The 17,966-nt window shown below is 39.0% G+C and overlaps 2 protein-coding genes, 1 non-coding gene and 3 pseudogenes across 5 annotated transcripts; 3 read left to right on the top strand and 3 right to left on the bottom strand.

Moving 5' to 3' along the window:
* Positions 1-10: 10 nt before the first annotated feature.
* Positions 11-92, top strand: TRNAS-UGA (transfer RNA serine (anticodon UGA)). Its single transcript has one exon. It is a non-coding gene; the product is annotated as a tRNA-Ser (tRNA).
* LOC104592866 (mediator of RNA polymerase II transcription subunit 30-like) lies at positions 14-5,925 on the top strand. Of its 2 annotated transcripts, none has more exons than XM_010252380.3 (3): positions 14-606; positions 957-1,058; positions 1,181-1,603. In XM_010252380.3, the coding sequence occupies exons 1-3, from the start codon at positions 310-312 to the stop codon at positions 1,319-1,321; spliced, it is 540 nt and encodes a 179-aa protein (XP_010250682.1). In that variant the 5' UTR covers positions 14-309; the 3' UTR covers positions 1,322-1,603. The 2 variants fall into 2 exon arrangements, with proteins under 2 accessions (XP_010250682.1, XP_010250683.1); XM_010252381.3 differs by lacking the exon at positions 1,181-1,603 and adding an exon at positions 5,336-5,925 and having other exon boundaries at positions 17-606.
* Positions 1,757-2,846, bottom strand: LOC148800914 (pentatricopeptide repeat-containing protein At4g32430, mitochondrial pseudogene; annotated as a pseudogene).
* Positions 2,920-4,094, bottom strand: LOC148800913 (pentatricopeptide repeat-containing protein At4g32430, mitochondrial pseudogene; annotated as a pseudogene).
* A 1,557-nt stretch (positions 5,926-7,482) lies between the features above and the next one.
* LOC104592864 (nuclear transport factor 2B) lies at positions 7,483-11,697 on the top strand. The gene is made up of 2 exons (XM_010252379.3): positions 7,483-7,915; positions 11,324-11,697. The coding sequence occupies exons 1-2, from the start codon at positions 7,619-7,621 to the stop codon at positions 11,396-11,398; spliced, it is 372 nt and encodes a 123-aa protein (XP_010250681.1). The 5' UTR covers positions 7,483-7,618; the 3' UTR covers positions 11,399-11,697.
* Positions 11,698-12,228: 531 nt separating this feature from the next.
* Positions 12,229-15,162, bottom strand: LOC104592865 (non-specific phospholipase C6-like; annotated as a pseudogene). Its single transcript, XR_016084135.1, has 3 exons — positions 13,119-15,162; positions 12,771-12,947; positions 12,229-12,661 (listed from the first exon to the last, which is right to left on the bottom strand). The product of XR_016084135.1 is annotated as a non-specific phospholipase C6-like (transcript).
* Positions 15,163-17,966: the final 2,804 nt, after the last annotated feature.

Here is a 17,966-nt window from a genome sequence, read left to right as displayed (position 1 = left end):
GTTGATCAGCGTCGATATGTCCGAGTGGTTAAGGAGACAGACTTGAAATCTGTTGGGCTTCGCCCGCGCAGGTTCGAACCCTGCTGTCGACGTAAATTTTCTTTTACTTGTTTTGCTCGATTTTTCAAGCGCTTCGAGGTTGAGGAGGATCGATTACTGAGTACAGACAGACAGGTTTTTGTTTCGAAAGAACAAAGAAGAGCAATCAGAGGTGTTTCCGAATCCAGTGACATTGAAATTAGGGGGCTTCTGTGACCAAAACCCTGCTGTCCTCAAATTAGATTATTAGGGTTCCTGTCAGTGGACTTGATGATGGAAGAGAAAGGCGTGATATCAAACACAAAAAGCACGCAGGATTTGGCGGTGGAGGGGCTGAAGCACTTAGAGGACACAATCGAAGCAGCCTTTCAGATCCTTTCATCCATGAACGACGAACTCTGTAACCCAGCGTTGTGGCCCGTAGCTCATTCTTCCAGCGGCGATGCTTCTGATTCGTCTCATCACTCAGAAATGGGTAGTGGTGCTCTTGAAGAGGCTCGTCTTCGTTACAAATCTTCCATTGCTTCTCTTCGTTCTATTATTTCCGCAATTCCCAACTCCCGGAAGGTAAATCAAGAACCCTAGATTCCTTTGATTTTTGTTTCTTCCGAGATACTATTGGCTTTCGTTTCATTTTAGTTGCTTTGGTTATTGCAGTTGAGGAATTGCCAAGTAGAAAACAAATCTAGCTATTATAAAGAAACTCATTAAATCTCTCACGATTCATAAAAACTTGATTACAAGATCGTTAACCTTCATTTAGAACAAACAATTAATTACTGTTTCTGATGAACTTTACTTCTCTCAAAGTTTTCCATTTCTTTTTCTTTTTTACCATTGAATTTTCATTTTTTTTAATCTTCGTGGAGTTCCTAGTGGTGTATAACATACCGTCATCTTGGATTATCTCAACTTAGGCAAAAGCATATGAGGCGGGTTTCACCAATGGCAGTTCTGAATCACACGCAGATCAAGCTGAAATCGAAAAACTGGAAGAGAAAGCGACCAGTTTAAGAAAGGTACTTACTGGTTTGCTCCCTCTTTGTTGTCATGATAATATTAGATCATTGTTTAATCCTGGCTTATTCTTTTTGGTATTGTTTGCAATTTTCCATTGCTCTGAATTCTTGGACAAAGTTAGGCTATTAAGTTGGTAAGAGGTTTGCATCACCCAAATAGATTCCTGGTAATCTTTCCAAAACATGTGAGCTTCTTCCATGGAGCATACAGTCAATCGATCCAACTTCAGCTTCAGACATCAAGGATCTTACAACTTCCTTAAAATCTTATTCGGTAAAAGACAAGGCAATTACCATAATACATCATTCAGTTCAGCCACTTAATGTTAAGAGGTTTGTGTCACCCTGATAGGTTCCTGACTGTTCTTTCAACAACTAAGCTCCTTCCATGGAGCATTCAATCGTGCCTTGTAATATTTGGTACATCTGAGGTTCCAAACAATCAGATGCCTGGATAAAGTTTGTTTTGTTCATGTCATTGTAATACCAATTTTATGTGTCTAAAATCATACATATTTTGCTCAATGTATCTCCATGTTTATATAGTTTCTGATTTTCTTCATAAATTGTAATTTATCAGTATGCATACATCTTTGTTAAATCTGCATATACCAATTTGTATCTTATTTATTTGGGTAAATTACAGATAAGTACCCTGTACTTTGGGGTAGTAACAGTTAGGTACCCCGAACTTTCGACTGCAACACTTAGGTACCCCGAACTTTTAGAAATAGACACTTAGGTTCATTTCTGTTAACTCACGTTACAGATTATTGTAAAGTTACTGAAATGCCCATATATTTTTTTAAATTGTTTAAATCATAAATTTTAAAAGACCAAAATAACCCTGATTAAAAGTTGGGTTCTATTCGGTCTGGGCACCACTGTTGCTCATCATGGGGAGAAGAAGCTATTGCCGCCGCGGGTAGAAGAAATCGTTGCTGCCGCTTGAGAAGAAACAGTTGCCGCCATGGGGGAGAAGAAACCATTGCCGCCGCCTTGGAAGAAACCATCTCTGAACCTGACTCCATGGGTTCGATTTGCATTAAAGCCTCAGCATCCCTTTTACCCATTTCGACATCCCCATGAATCCTACAAGCCCCAAGTAAGCTCTGCAATGCAGATAACCCTGGCTTTGTTGACATCTGACGCACAAACTCCTTACCTCATCGAGCCACCCTGTCCTGCCCAACATATCCATAACACATGAATAATGTTCAGGGGATGGTTCAATTTGATGATCTTTGACCATTGAATCAAATACTTGACAACCCATATCTACCATCCCATGTCGGCCACAGGTAGTTAGAACATATAGAGAAAGGTGATTTAATCTAGTTGGACTGCTTTTCTTCACATTTCCTCAAACAGACCCATCACTAATTCATATTCTCCATACCTTGCATAAGCAGAGATAAATGCAGTCCAAGAAACTTGGCTTGTTTGAGGTGATTCACAGAATATTTTCTGTGACTTTTCAATGTTCCCACGCTTTGCATACATGTCAAGGAGCACACCAGATACAACTGGGTTGGTATTTAACCCAAGTTTGATTATGCAAGAATAGCAACATTACCCTTGCCTCAATGATACAGATTCAGCAGATCCAATTGCACTTAAAACACCGCCAAAAGTGAATTCATTTGGATAGGATTCTAGTATTGCTAAGGAGAATGTTTGTAAAACTTCTTGCATAAGTAGAGATAATTGCAGTCCAAGAAACTTGGCTTGTTTGAGGTGATTCACAGAATATTTTCTGTGACTCTTCAATGTTCCCACGCTTTGCATACATATCAAGGAGCACACCAGATACAACTGGGTTGGTATTTAACCTAAGTTTGATTATGCAAGAATAGCAATGTTACCCTTGCCTCAGTGATACAGGTTCAGCAGATCCAATTGCACTTAAAACACCGCCAAAAGTGAATTCATTTGTATAGGATTCTAGTATTGCTAAGGAGAATGTTTGTAAAGCTTCTTGACACATCCATTTTGTGCAGACCCAGAAATTAAAGCGTTCCATGATATGGTCTCTTTGTAACTAATCTCATCAAAGATCTTCTTTGACTCCTTCATGGACTCAAATTTAGAATACATGGTAATGAAACTGTTGGAAACATTCAATTCAGACAGAAAACCAGTTTTTATACAAAATCCATGAATTGTATTCCCTTCTTTTACTAAATTCTCAACTGATATAGCATGGATTAATCCAACAAATGTTACTTCATTTGGATAAACTCCATCTTTTCTCATATCAATGAAGAGAAATAGCATCTTTTTCATTTATAGAAATCATGGTCATCCATGAAATTACATTGCGTTCAGTCATGCTCTCAAACACCATATTAGCATCCTCAACCACCTCACACTTTGAATACATTGAGATGAGAACATTACAAACTGAAACATGAGTCCCATACACAAATCTCAAAACGAGACCATGTATTTGTCTCCCAAGTTCCAAGCTTTTTTCATGGCCACAAGCTGAAATAGCATTAGAAAAAGAGACATGATCAAGCTCCATAGCTTCCTTTACCAACTCAACAAAGGTATAAACCACTTCTACCCCATAATTTCCTTCCTGGACATAGCTTGAAAGTAGAGCATTCCAAGAAACCAAATCCCTTTAGGGCATTCCATCAAACAATCTCTTAGCCTCTTCTAGATAGCCCCACCTTGAGTACATTGTTATAAGTGCATTCCCAACAAATGTTTCAGAGTCAAGCCCAGATTTAATTACAAGGGAATGAAACTGAAAACCTAGAAGACAATCCTGAATATTTGAGCAAATGTTAAGAACAGTAGTACAAGTCACAGCATCAAAGGAGAGCCCAGTTTGATGCATTTGAACAGTGAATCTTAGCGCATCCTGACTTTCATGGAAACCTGAAAGAATTGTGTTCAAGAAACAATATCCGGGCTACTTAAGTTCTTAAAGATCTCAAAAGCTTGATCAAATTGTCTATATTTGCAGTACATATTCATAAGAGAATTTGACACAGTGACAAATGAATCAAACCCAGATTGAGCCATTTTTGTTGGGCCAAGTTATTTTGCATCAAACTTAAAATAGATCGATGCAGTTGGTGGCTTAAGTCTTGTGAATTTATTTCATCTTTATTGGCAAAACAGTCCAAAAATACACGAGAAGGGTAATTTTGGTATTATAAAATGTTTAACTGATGGAATACTAACGAGGTGGACCTAAGTGTCTATTTCTGAAAGTTCAGGGTACCTAGGTGTTGCAGTCGAAAGTTCGGGGTACCTTAGTGGTACTACCCCCAAAGTACAGGGTATTTATCTGTAATTTACCCTATTTATTTTAGGGAGAATGACCGATCAGCCCAGGGTCAGAATTTGTAGGCTCAAAGTACCATCGGGGTAGGTGCCAGCTCGGAATTGATGCCAATTCACGGGCGGGCATTGGTGCATAGAGTGTGAGTTGTGGTCCTTTTGAATGTTTATAGCTCTGGAGTGTAAATCAGAAATCTGCATTGGGTAAATCCGTACTTCTCTGTTTATTTTGTTGCTTGTCAATTGCTTCTTTGTAATTTGCCAATTTTATGTATCATTTTTATATTTTATTTCTGTATATTGTATTATTTTCATTTATTTTGCGCTTGCATATGGATTTGAAAACTTCTTTATATTTTATGTTTTAGTATCTGTATATTCTTGTTAATCAAATTCTCTTTTACTTTCAGTGTTATGCCTAGAGTATGCCTTCAGCCCTTTAACCCCCCCCGAATGGGACTGCTTATTTTTAAGCATTTATTTGGAAAAAGCACTTATTTGAGGCCGGGGCCACAATAATCATTTATATGGGTTTGGGAAATAAGTCCGTTTTGAATAAGCTCCAAAATTTGGCTTTCTTTTAGTGCTTATTGCATTTCTGGCCCATCTTGGCGGTGTCATGTACCCTCATTTGAAAGAAGCACTTGTTCAAAAAAACTCGTAAGCGCATTTTAGGATAAGTACTTATTTATCCAATAAGTACTCCCAAATGACGCCTATGTTCTTTACATATTTATATGCATCACTATTCACTACCAATTAGAAATAGTGCATGAGTTGAAGTGTTGAACTGGCTTTTCTGGTACATATGGATCATTGCTCAATTCTTTTCTGCAATTTTTGCATCGGCCATCAATCTTTTAACCTTTGAATGGGTAGCTAAAGTATGCTGGTACTATCTATATTTTTGTCCTTATTAGTATACTTAATGCATGAGCATAATAGTCCACTCATTTGATCATTTTTTGTTTCAAATGTAGGAGGTTGCGAATAAGCATAAACATCTCAAGATTCTTATAGATCAGCTTCGAAATATCATCACCGATGTATCCACATGGCAGAGTCCTTGTTCTGTCTAGAACACAGATAAGGCATTTCTAACATGTACGACGGTTCTTAGCATTTAGGATAAGTACAGTTGAAAGGTGCCTGGAGCTTTCTTCTTTTTTTTTTTCTTTACGTAGCAGGTGGGATGACAGTTGGGCACTTGGCAGATTAAAGACAGAAGTTGACAGATCAATCTAGAGGCTAGGGGGTCCCCTGTTTCATTGACGACTCGAATAATTTGTAGATCATAATTCCATGTTGAAGAAGTTGACAGGTCATCTAAACTGTGCATCCATCAGATAGGGAACTCAATTGATTGGCCACATGTTCTATCCCATGATGTAAATCTCAACCGTGTGCCCCACCTTTGTGTTCTGTTCAAGCCTTCATCAAGGTTTCAATTTTCAATGTAATATAAAAGGACACATGGTAAGGTATTTTTAACCTGGTTCTTTACAAGTTTGGATATATGATTGATGAAAAAAGAGGGATTAAGTACCGAAATGCCAAGTCACCTCCAAACATAAAATCATAATTAATTGATAAAAATAATTAGAAAAAAAGAGTGTGAAGTCTAGGACAGATTCATAGATATCTCATGAAAGCATTCATTTTGCCGGATTTCCTCTTAAAGCCATGATGGAATCGTTATCAAGCAATTGATATTTGAGGATGTCATTGGGTGAGGGGAGGGGAGATAGGTTATGAATAAGAATGGTTTACCAAAAATGTGACTATCATTGTGTTGGAATGTTTTTGTTCCATCGTAAGATTGGCAGCAAACGACTGGTGCACCAAACCAACTGTTAATGAACAGGTCAGCATAAGACCAAAAGAAAGCCTCCTGTTAGAGAATCTTAACACCAGTTAGTTATATTATATTTATGCCATTGGCCATTGCTACCTGTAGCTGTTGGTGTACCATTTACAGTAGATCCAAACTCCCCGAGCTATTCCTAGTAACAGTAGGCCCCTAGAGAAGTTTGCCTTCAATTGGATGAAGCCTGAAGGATAGATTAGCCTGCCTTGTTTAAACTGTAATGCCTCATGAGCCTCTGCCATTATCACAACGCATTTCTGAATTCTGATTAGCGTGAACGAGTCTTTTTTTCCCCCTTTTGCTTGATCTACACCATTGCCAAGTATATCACTGTTTACTACTAATGAGAAAGAGGTCTTCCGTTGCCAACAATGACCCCCCGTAGTTGAGACTTGAGATGGCCATTCATTCCCCATCCTTCCCTTCCTGCAAAAATCGCTTGTACCCTTATTTCAAATTTGACTCCAATATAAAATTCAGATTCGTCTAAAACCATTGATCTGGATATTATTCTCTATCAACATTCAACAACTTGGAATTGGCCGCAATAACAATGGGGATGGTATGTTAGTGGCAATTCAAAAACCCCATTCTATATATCAATGTCCGTCCATGAATTAACATTAATTCCGAACTGACACCCACTCCATTGTACTTTGGGCCTAAAAATTTTGACCCTGTGCTGAATCATCATTCTCCCTTTAAACCTGTGGAGTTATTGGATCACAATGTCACATGTGTTTCATATAAGATTAGATACCATGTGTAAAAGACCCGATTTATTTTTAATTATTTCTGACCAAAGCCAAAATGCGATACCTTTTCATAATTAAACCCTTTCTAATTGGTCATATTAATCCTCCAAGTGCCCAAACTGCAAACGTAGGTTCTAGTCGCCCTGGTTAGCATTTTTTCCCCCTTTGTATTTTAATTAATAATCTCGCCCTTTGTCTTGATCCTCCAAGTCCAGGCGCAGAGGCAGAGTTATATAATAATAATATATTTGAGGGACAGGTCTGGGTCTGAATGCCTGAACGATCGCCTCATTACATACAGACATCTTGCCATTCCTTGAATCTGTACGACTGATAAGTTGTAGACCGAACTACACGTCTATAATCTGTTTAGGGGAACCGGGAGGGCAGGTCCGCGTCCGAGAAGACTAGGGGGGCGATGACCGTTTTTTTTTTTTTTTTTTTAATTTTTATAACGAAAGTACAAAAAAAAAAGAGAGAAAATATCCCTTCTTGTGTCTCTTCCCTTTGTGCCGGCCGCCCGCAGCTGCAAACCCAAAGCTAAAGCCTATAAGACTATAAGAAAGAGAGAGAGAGAGAGAGAGAGGGGAGTATAAGAGTGTAAGAGGGTGAGCTGCCGTGGATTACGATTAACGGCGAAGATGGATCCGGATTCTGTAGCCAAGGCATTTGTGGAGCATTACTACTCCACATTCGATGCCAACCGGGCAGGGCTGGCAAACTTGTATCAGGAGGGATCAATGCTCACATTCGAGGGCCAGAAGATCCAGGGCGCTCAGAACATTGTAACCCACCTCACCGGCCTCCCCTTCCAGCAGTGCCAGCACAGCATCACCACCGTCGACTGCCAGCCCTCTGGCCCTGCTGGCGGCATGCTCGTCTTCGTTAGTGGCAATCTCCAGCTCGCCGGCGAACAGCACGCTCTCAAGTTCAGTCAGGTATATATCGTGGCGTCTCCTGATATCCTTTTCGCTTCGCATAAATGCTTCTGTGGGTTTTTAGGGTTTTATTTTGGGAATCTTATACTCGATCTGTTGCCGATGATTGAATACGAAACTTGATTGTTTCTGATTGATTTTTATCACGTAGAGATGATTTGGAGTTCATCTGACTAGATCTGGATAGCAGTTTCTGCGTTCCTTATTGTTATGGCAGTTGTTCGGTTGATTTTTGTTGCTTCTGCTTGGCGTACTCCTCACAGTTGTGACCTTCGAACTTGATCATGGTCCATATCAAGTCTTGGTTGATGCGTTTTGCTACTTCCATCAATGATTGATCTTTTGGTTGATTCAAAACTGGACTTGACTGTGTAGGGGTTTGGAGATTATTTGTGCTCTTTGTGTAATATGGATTCTTCCCGGTTCTCTCCTACCAATAACTTTTATATGTTTGTCTCCATTTATTTTCCATCCAATAATCGTTGGCCCTTGGCATTATTGTTCCATTTGAGTTGCATATTTACAGTTGTTAATGTTCCGTGTCAGATTTGCGGTTTCTTCTTTATTCAGGTTCAGTAGTGTTTGTCACAAGCTTCTCATCTCATTGCTGCTGCATTTGCTATATGTTGTTATTTTTGCTCATTTATTTTCTTAAAATTAGTAGGATTAGAAAAACATACAAAAGACTGTCGACCTCTTCTCCTATCGATTTATGCAGTAAAGACAGAATTTTCAGGAATTGATGTTCTTGAAGGGTTTTTAATTTCATTCTTCTATCTTCTACCCCATAAGGTCTAACCTTACTCTTCTAGTTCTTGCATTTAGATCTGATTGTTCTTTCCCGGATATTTCTATCGCATTCTTGATTAACTCTTGGTATTTCTTGAATTTATTTGAATATTTGTTGTTTTTTTGGAATGTTCGTGCTTTCAGATACTCCTTAATTTTTTTTTCTAGCTTAAAGTTATATCCAGCTGCATATATCCTTAATTACTGCCTCATTTGACTGGCAATTCCCTTATCCCTGGGGAAAATTGCCCTACCATACAAGTACAATTTTCATAATTCATGCTAAGCAAGTGTGAGAAGGTACCTAACCATACCTTGGGATAATTGCCTCACAGTAGGAGCAAACCCCTAAATCCCTATATCAAATCTAAGGATCCCACCTCTCTGTTTGCTATTAGGTTGTGAGTCTTGTGACCATCAACGGCCCTCACTATTATTGTCACTGCAAGTGAATTTACCTGTTGCTGTTGGTATTGGCATATTTTTGGTATTTCCATTCAACTAATCCATAAACTTTCATGCCAATATATTTTGTTAGTCTCGATGAGTTTCTTGGTTATGTGTTGGTTTGGTGGAGGCTGATTCATTAAAGTTTGGACACTGTTAGCTTCATGAGGATGGCTGATTTGTTTCCAGGAAGGCTTATTGCCTTGTATGTATAGTTTACAAAAACAACAGGAACTTGTTTATTCCCAAACTTTAGTCATGAGATGTTGTAGTAGGTTCCCTCTCCCATTTTTCTCATCTTTCCTGGTTATGCTTTGGTTTTGTGGAGGCTCATTCTTAAAAGCTTGGACACTGTTTACTTCATGGGGATAGCTGATTTTTTTTTCCAGGAAGGCTGAAGGCATATCACCTTAAATATATACTTGAAGAAAACAATGTGAACTTGTTTATTCCCAACTTAGTTGTGGGATGTTGTAGTAAGTTCGCTCTCCCACTTTTCCCATCTTGTGGCAAGTCCTCTTGTTTTCAGTAGTGGTATTATGAAGTCTTTCAGGACGGACTATAATAAATTAAATGCTAGAACAATGCTGGTACTTGTGAGACAAATGCGTCCTTCTTTAAAGTTGACATCTCATAGGTAGCTTATTTGTTCATTTATCAGATCCTAAATTTGTAATTGAGTTTGTTGATGTGTCCTTCTCCTTTTCTGAAATATTTTCTATACAATGCATCTCAACAAAGTCAAAGGCTCACCCTCACCTTTTTGAGCTGGCTATACAAAAATCATATGGATTACTTTCTAAATGTATGTAATGTCCTGGTATTTTGATTCAATTACACCCTTCTGAACTTCATGTTAGAAAATTTGTATGAGTGAATGTAGTTCATTCTTATCCCAATCATTTGAGCGCATGCGTGTTGCTCAATGCAAGAGATACTACAACTATTGGTCTTTTGTCCATTGCTAATTTTGTGGTGGTTGTTTTAATTCGGTCATTTGTTGTGTACTATACAGTGTGTATGTATTCAAGTAAAGTCATAATCATATATATTCTTTCTGTACTGGTATGCATGGGGTGGACTTACAATTTAGTGGCCATTGTATCATTTCTGTACTTGTATCATTTGAATGAGGAGAAGTGTTTTTCTTTTTTTTTTTTAAATTATATTTCTGTCCTTACAATTAAAGAGGGATCAAATTCAGAAATTGGAGTGTTTTAGTCAAATTAAAGTTTTACACTCGCATTTACACTTTTAGTAGTAGTATAGATCTGAAGTGAATATATTAGTGCCATCACCATCCGTTTTTTTTTTTTTTTTGCACTATGCATTTGTAATTGTTAATTGAAATTAACAATCAACAGAATTTTGCTCTTATACTGCTGGGTTTGCATAATTTCCTTTCATCTTTCCAAAACAATTCTTCCTAATGGTTATTCTATTTGGGATATGTAAAGAAAAAATGCAAGTTTACTCGAGTTGTATGTAAAACCTAGAGTTATCATTTTTTGATGGCCCTTTGCGATTTATAGACCCCATTACATGAATCATGATCTAGTTTCATGGTAAAGACTATAAGGCTGCAACAACCTGTTCCCTTTTTCTTTGATTATATATGTAACTGTTAATGAGGTTATCCGGAGCTAAATTCTCGTCAGAGCTTGCTGTCCTCTGACAGTCTGTCTCATTCAATAAAAGTCATCTTTAGTGTCTTTTGTGACTAGTTTTCCAGAGAGCCCTTCTATAAACAAAGTCGTTTGTGCAAGAGCATTCGACCATATGATTATCATACCCCCAGAATGTGGTCTTGGATGGGTCCAAATGACCACCGGATATCTGCTTATTGTTAGGGTTGAAAGCAGTTCAGATGCATCATGAACTACCTTTTAATCATTTCAGAAAAAAGTGATCGCTGTTGGACTCCAATTTAGAATGTGTTTTGGTGGTGTTAGCCCGAGTTTTTATCATTGCATCATTCTTCCTAGTTACATGGTCCAAAACACTGTTCGCAATTTTTTTTGGTTCATGTCTTGCTCGTAGGCTATAGCAACAAATCGTTTTATAATTTTCTCAACCGGAAAGTAGTCTCTGATTGTCATTTGTATTTGGCATTGCTTTTGTTTCCTCTGTTGTTCTAACCGGTTTTCGTTTTTTCCTTGTGTTTTCATGCAGATGTTCCATTTGATGCCAACCCCACAGGGAAGCTTTTATGTGCTGAATGACATTTTCCGGTTGAACTATGCTTGAATTTGAGGACGATCACCTGGGGAGTGGGGGAGTGGGGGACCTGGGGGGATTGGGAGATGTTTGGTTGGGATGTCTGGGACTAGAATCGGTTTGCTTGATTCGGTTTAGTTTTTTTAGACTTTGTGAGATTATTGGGGAGTTTTCCATGGTTTCTTGCTTGTTTTGTGTTCTTCCTTTCCAATATTTATTACATCTTGTTATCAGGAACTGCGCCCCTTGGTGTTCTGTTGCAATGGAACCAAATGCCACCAGATTTAATCAGGTTTTTCAATGATTAAATTAGGTTTAATATTTCTGGAGAGGATCGGACTCTTTCTTTTCTGCAATTGAACGTGGGAAGATGATCCCTGGTTTTTTCTCGTTTATGCTTGACTTTGAAACAATTATTTGTTATGTTCATCGACTTGTTCGGACCGCTGTTAATGTGGGTTGAATCTTGAGTCGTGTCATCTGGATAACTGGGTTATCCCAGTTACTGTTTACTTGTTTAGGCTCTCGCTGCTGGCGCCCGGGTAGGCGACCCGATTAGCGGACTTGTCTCTTTTTATCCTTACGTCCATTCAGTTTGCTTGGATTATCAATGCGAAAATTTGTGTCGTGCAGTGGTCAGTGATCGCTCATGGAATACCCCTGAACAAGAGATTGGCATTCCTTATTTCAAGGATTTATCTCTTTTTTTGCAGTTAAAATGAAGTTATCCTTTTCTATAGTTAAAGCTGTGGCCACCGTCCAGCAATACAGGCTCAGTAGCTAAGAGATTCATTGCGGAGTGTCGGTAGATCGGTCAGTGATGTCTAAAAAATCGCAGAAATAGGACTACAAAGAGCATGAAAGGCAAGCTTCGATAGCTTCTGTTCTACTGTTTCCTTGAAGATAATTTATATATTTTAGAATAAGGGGGATGACACTATCATCGAGTAAAACGGGTAAACCAGAAGGGTAGTATCTCCATCTCCTAATTCTAATGGCGAAGCGTAGTTGATCTAGTGGTGAGAGAGGATCTCATGTCTACTATGGCAGATTCATCTAAACCCAACTTGATGGCTTCTTTGCTTGCTCTTATGAATCTGAATACAGCGCCCTTCACATAATCATGAGCCTCTTTAACGCTCATATTGTTCGTCATCTCGTCGGGGAAGCTGCTCAAGAAGTGGTCACCGTTAAGAACAGCGGGCAAGTGGACTACCTCACTCTGAAATTCCGATAGCTTGTCCTCTTCTTTGGATTCTGTTCTTCTTAAAGGAGCCACGTCCGGTAGCACCTCTTTTAGCAGTTCCGCCAAGAAAACCCACTTGTTAATTAGTCTCTGTCCTGTTGAGTTTTAAGTAATAATTTTTAGAACAAAGCTCTTCTGAGAAATCAATATTCATACCTGGACAATCAGTTCTAGGAGAGGTTAATTCTCCCACGACCTGCTCAAAAGTCCCGGCCCAAGCATCTCTGTGCGTCAAGAAATTGGAGGAGAGGTTGAACATCTTCTTTATTGTTGCGGGTATTGAAGAGTGCTCGAACTCTGAGTCTGGAGTAGGTCCATTTGGGCCACTGATCACTGCAGACGAGATATGAACGGATCCCCATTAGTATGGCAGCAGGAAAAGGAAAATGAACAAGGGGCGGGCGGGGGGGCGGTAAATTTGAAGTTCACAAATTCAAGGATCCGAGCTTCGGAGGTTGGAGAAGGAAAAAAACAAAAAAAGAAAAGGAAGAACTTGAAGACTACCGGTTCCTTTCTTAATCCAAGGGGACACCATGATTGTGGGCACTCGAACTCCCAGGCGATCGAACTTGAAGAAGTAAGGGGCAGGACCTGTGTTGCCATCGGGGTTGGGAACATTCACATAGGGAGTCTTTACATGATCGAAGAACCCACCGTGCTCGTCGTAGGTAATCACCAGAAGGGTCTGGTTCCATTGAGGACTCGATCTTAAGGTCTCGTAAACCTCTTTCACTAACTTCTGCCCATTTGCGACATCGTGAGAAGGGTGGTCGTCGTTGGCAGGTAACCCTTTGAGATCGAAATACTTCGGCTCGATCACGGTTAAGCTGGGCAACTTCCCTTCTCTGGCATGCTTCTTGAACTTTAAATCGAATTGATGGAACTTGAATATGTATTTCAATTTTCTCAAATTCCTGTAGAAGAGAGTGGTGGGGATGTTTTGGAAGTAAATACCGAAGTCCAATCCGTTCTCATGGAGGGAGTCGAAGATAGTCTTCTGTGGGTAGCCTGTAGCTAGCTGCTTTTGACGTGGCTGATCGAAACACGAGACATTGCAGAGTAGACGAAGAGCCTGTTTGGTTGGATTGGCCCGGGAATCGAAGAGAACCATCGATCAAAGATGGCGAATTCATGCACTAGGGAGGCGTATATGGGTACAGATTTGGGTTCGAATCCTTTCATCACAGTGTCTGAGAGATTGGAAGACATTGTCAGAGCTTGTTCGACAAATCCTGACATGGAAGGAATGAGGCTGGATCCAAAAACCTGTTCTTGGACAGCCTCAAATGAGTGTCCAGGATCCTGATCAACAAACTCGGCATTGTCGGTAAAGCAGATTGATTGTGACTGTGGGGTTTGAGTTGACACAGGGTTGCATTCCTTGCCTGTGACTCCATTGATTGATGGGTTGATAGATTTTTTCATCCATCCAAGCATGTGATCTAAGGACCGGTTCTCAAGGACAAGGATTACGATGGTTTTGATGGGTGACTGGTTAGAAGCAGCAGCAGCAAAGGAGAAGGTGAGGAGCAGCAGGAGGAGAAGAGTGGAGACAGGAGGATATTCTCTGGTTCTGAATCTTTCCATGTGTGGTAATGACTAACGAAGAGGTGGAAGTGGAACTACAACAAAGGAGATACTCCAGTTTTTCTGTGAAGTTTGAATGAACTGGGGGTTGGGGGCGGAAGTTTTTCCAATGAAATATTGTGGAATTGGATTTTCTGCGATTGTTTAAGATAGAGCTGAAATTGTCTTTTAACAAAAGATTCGGAATTATAAAGTAAAAACAAGATGTTTTGTCAATAATGGACTCGCTTTAAAGGGTAGAGAGATCTAGAAAAGAAGAAAGAAACAAGAAGAGAAGCCACTACTGATTGGGTCTAAGAAAAGAGAAAAAAGAAAATAATATTCAAACAATAACTTGGGGCAATTTTGTGAATAGAGAAGAGATGAATTTTGGTTTCTTATGCTTCTCTGGTTGCTTCAGTCCAATGAAGGAGGAACAATGGAACAATGGAATGAGTCATGTGGCCGAAAGGAAAAGGAAAAGGATTAAAGGAACATGTTTATGTTTGAATTGAGGCAAAAGACATAATGTCATGTTCCACGCACAAGGCCACGTTGTTGTTGAACACTTGAACTTGGGACTCTTGGAGTTGGAGCGTGATCCACGTTCACGATTTATGGGAAGAGAAACCAATTGAGTGGTTGAAGATCCTGTGTTGAAATGAAATGCATACTTGTGCTATTCATTTTTAAAACCATTTCTTCGGTCTTTGTGAAATACGGCAATTTCTTTGGATTGTTTCCCTAGTATCAGTGGAATCGAGCTGCTAATTGTTCATCTCTCTTTGTAGAGTCTAATCCAACGGCTGATATAAAATACCTCTCAGGCCGGGGCATATATTGTAATATAGTAATTAGTAAATAATAATACTACATGTGAAGATGAATGTTAAAATCTTAATTTAATTACTCTCATACATAGTCTTAGTTAATGTGGTTTAGAGTGCGTAAGCACTTTTAAGAGTGTCGGTCTCGGTCACTCAGTGGACCGCTTCCACTTTAACGGAATGAAAATAAATAAATAAATATTTTTATATATAAAATAAAGGGAAAAAAGCTAGGAAAGGTGAAGATAATGGGATAGTACATAGTAGTGTGCATATTATATATCAGAAAATAATAATAATAATAAAAGGGGAGAGTGGAATGAGAGTCCCACACTACACTCCTGCTTATTCACCGACAACTTTTAAAAAATGAACAGGCTTTAAACTCCCCCAAACTACTGTAATCTGCTCAAGTTCTCTAAGACATTCTTTTTTTGGGTAAATTATAAAGACCCCTGTATTATGGGGTCTGTGACAAAGATCCCTTGCTTTTTTTTTTTTTTAACAAAGACCCCTCTGTATTATGACTGTGAGACAAAAATCCCTTTCCCTTCAAAAAAGGCCGTTACAATATCTTTTAATCCTCGTACTATTCTTATAATAATTAAATGAGAAAAACACTGTTCATCTTTTCCGATCTTCGGATACTACCTGTCTGTTACTTTACATTTTTCTCTCTCCCTCTCTCTCCCGAATCTGATCTGGTGGTCAGTCAAATGGCCGAAGACGACTCCAAAACCAGTAGCCTCAACGAAGCCAGTTCCAGCTCCGAGGATTTCCAACAAGATTAGAAAGACAAAGGTTGGCTTCAGCTGGGATTTGGTAATTACGTGATGGGAAGAACCGAATTTAAGCATAATCAGATGGAACCAACCACTCCAACAGTCAGATTGGTGGAGCTCGATCTATTACCACCCAGCGGCAGTAGTATTAGCAGCAGCACACAACAACTTAAACCATTATTAAATCCTTTCTTCCATATGAACGAGTTTAGAGGTTATTGTCCAAGTAGTTTTAGTGGTGGTATCAGTATCATCGATACGCCTTTGTTCTTGCCGCACCCGAGGACCAGATTGAGTTTTCCTCAACCTGAGGTCCCATGGGGATATAGGCCTAACCCATGGAATCCAACAGCTTCATTCTCTTCTTGTTCTCCGATGCTGCTGCCTGCAATTTATTACGCCCAACAGTTTCAACAACCGGCTTTAGACGTTGCCGGTCCGAGCTCAGATGTTAGAGTCATGGAGGCTCCTCCGAGAATGCAATCCGGTGTTTGGTTTATTCTCCAAGCATCACAAAATCAGTAAGTACTAAATAGATAGAAGAATCAGATCATGAAGAAATAATGGAAGAAACCCAAGACCCTATTCTCTCTTTCATTTTTTGATTTAGTGTCGCTTCTAATTAATCTATTGCACCTTGCTACTCAATGCGGAACAAGAGAATCCTTCTACCTAAGAATTAAGCAAGTCTGTTACTTTTTCTTTCTTTCTTTCTTTTTCCCTCCTTTTCTGTACGTCTGTGCTTTATGCTAATTTCCTGAAAGGAAACCCGTGGTTATTGGTTAAAACAACTCCTCGTCTAATCAACAGCATTTATCCCTTCCCCCCGTAAATTAATCTTGTCATGGGAGAATGACAGTTCGATTGTTGATGAAATATCTGGTTAACAAGCTCAAACTAGAAAACGAATCAGAGGTACTTAAAACCAGCTTTGCATCTGTTTCACTTCTAAATGCTTATAGAATTAATGATTGGTTTGGTACCATGTGCCATATTTTTTTTTATTTGTTTTTAGCTATTTGCATACTAAAATCACAATTCACGAATGCAAAATTGACAAAACATTAATTACCCTTATAGGCCAACACCAACCTCATAGAGGAGGCGCAGTCATTCATTCTTTCCGTGTCTTCTTCTGTTTTTTTTTTTGAGAGAATAAGAGATAGAGGAGGTGCAGTTTTCCGAGTTATGAGGTATTGAACTGAAGGGTCGTATTCATCTTTTAGTTCTCCACGTGGCCAAAGAGAGGACGGTGAGGGAGAGGAAAAGAAGAGAAGAAAGGCAAAACAATAGGTTAAATAGGTTTTAAGAAAAAAAAGAGCAAAAAAAGAAAATAGAAAAAGTTTTGTAGGGTATTTTGATAATTTAATGTATTCCGTCATCTGACTTAAGGGGGGTCTTTGTCTCATGGTCATAGTACAGGAGGTCTTTGTTGCAAAACAAGGTACAGGGGGGTCTTTTATTTTGGGGGGGGGGGGGGGGGGTGTCATTTGAATTTATGAACCGCCTTGCCCGGAATGTTGATCCTCTTCTTCTTCTTCTTCTTCTGCTTTTAACTTCTCTTTTAGGTCTCATTCGTTTTACATAAATTTACTTATTTTTCTGGGTAATATTTATTTTGGTAAATATATTTATCCATGTTCTTCTATTTTTTAGGTAAATAAGCAAATGACCATTTTAGCTATAAAAATATACTAGTGGGGACCCGTGCGATACACAGGATTTATTAAGAGAAAGCTAAATAATAAAAAGGGTCATACATTAAAATACCCCTTATAGTTTCATGAATTTACTAAAATCTACCATATAGTTAGCATTTTACTAAAACACCACTTATTAATTTGTAATGAATTTAATCAATCTTCCATTAGATGGCAGTGGAAAATGACAGTGTTGACCTTAATGTTCATTTAAATAAATTTAATCAGAAGAAAATAAAAAAATACCATTTTTTCCCTTAATAAGACGACAACCACTCTATTGGCTACATTTGTTCAATTTTGTTTTTTATAGAAAAAAGTGTTAGGGGTATTTTTGGAATAAAAAATCATGGGCCTAAGGGTAAAACAAACACTCCTTAATGGAATTGTGTGCCTAAGGCTCCAACCTCGATAATGAAATTAACCCCCATCCCCGATCCCTGACGGGGATGGGTTCCCCGTGGGGACCCGAATCCC

Source organism: Nelumbo nucifera, chromosome 3 (assembly GCF_055504915.1).
Source record: "Nelumbo nucifera cultivar China Antique chromosome 3, China Antique-T2T, whole genome shotgun sequence".
Taxonomy (NCBI): Eukaryota; Viridiplantae; Streptophyta; class Magnoliopsida; order Proteales; family Nelumbonaceae; genus Nelumbo; species Nelumbo nucifera.
The sequence above is the reverse complement of the archived record's forward strand: the minus strand, read 5'-3'. Positions and strand labels throughout refer to the sequence as shown.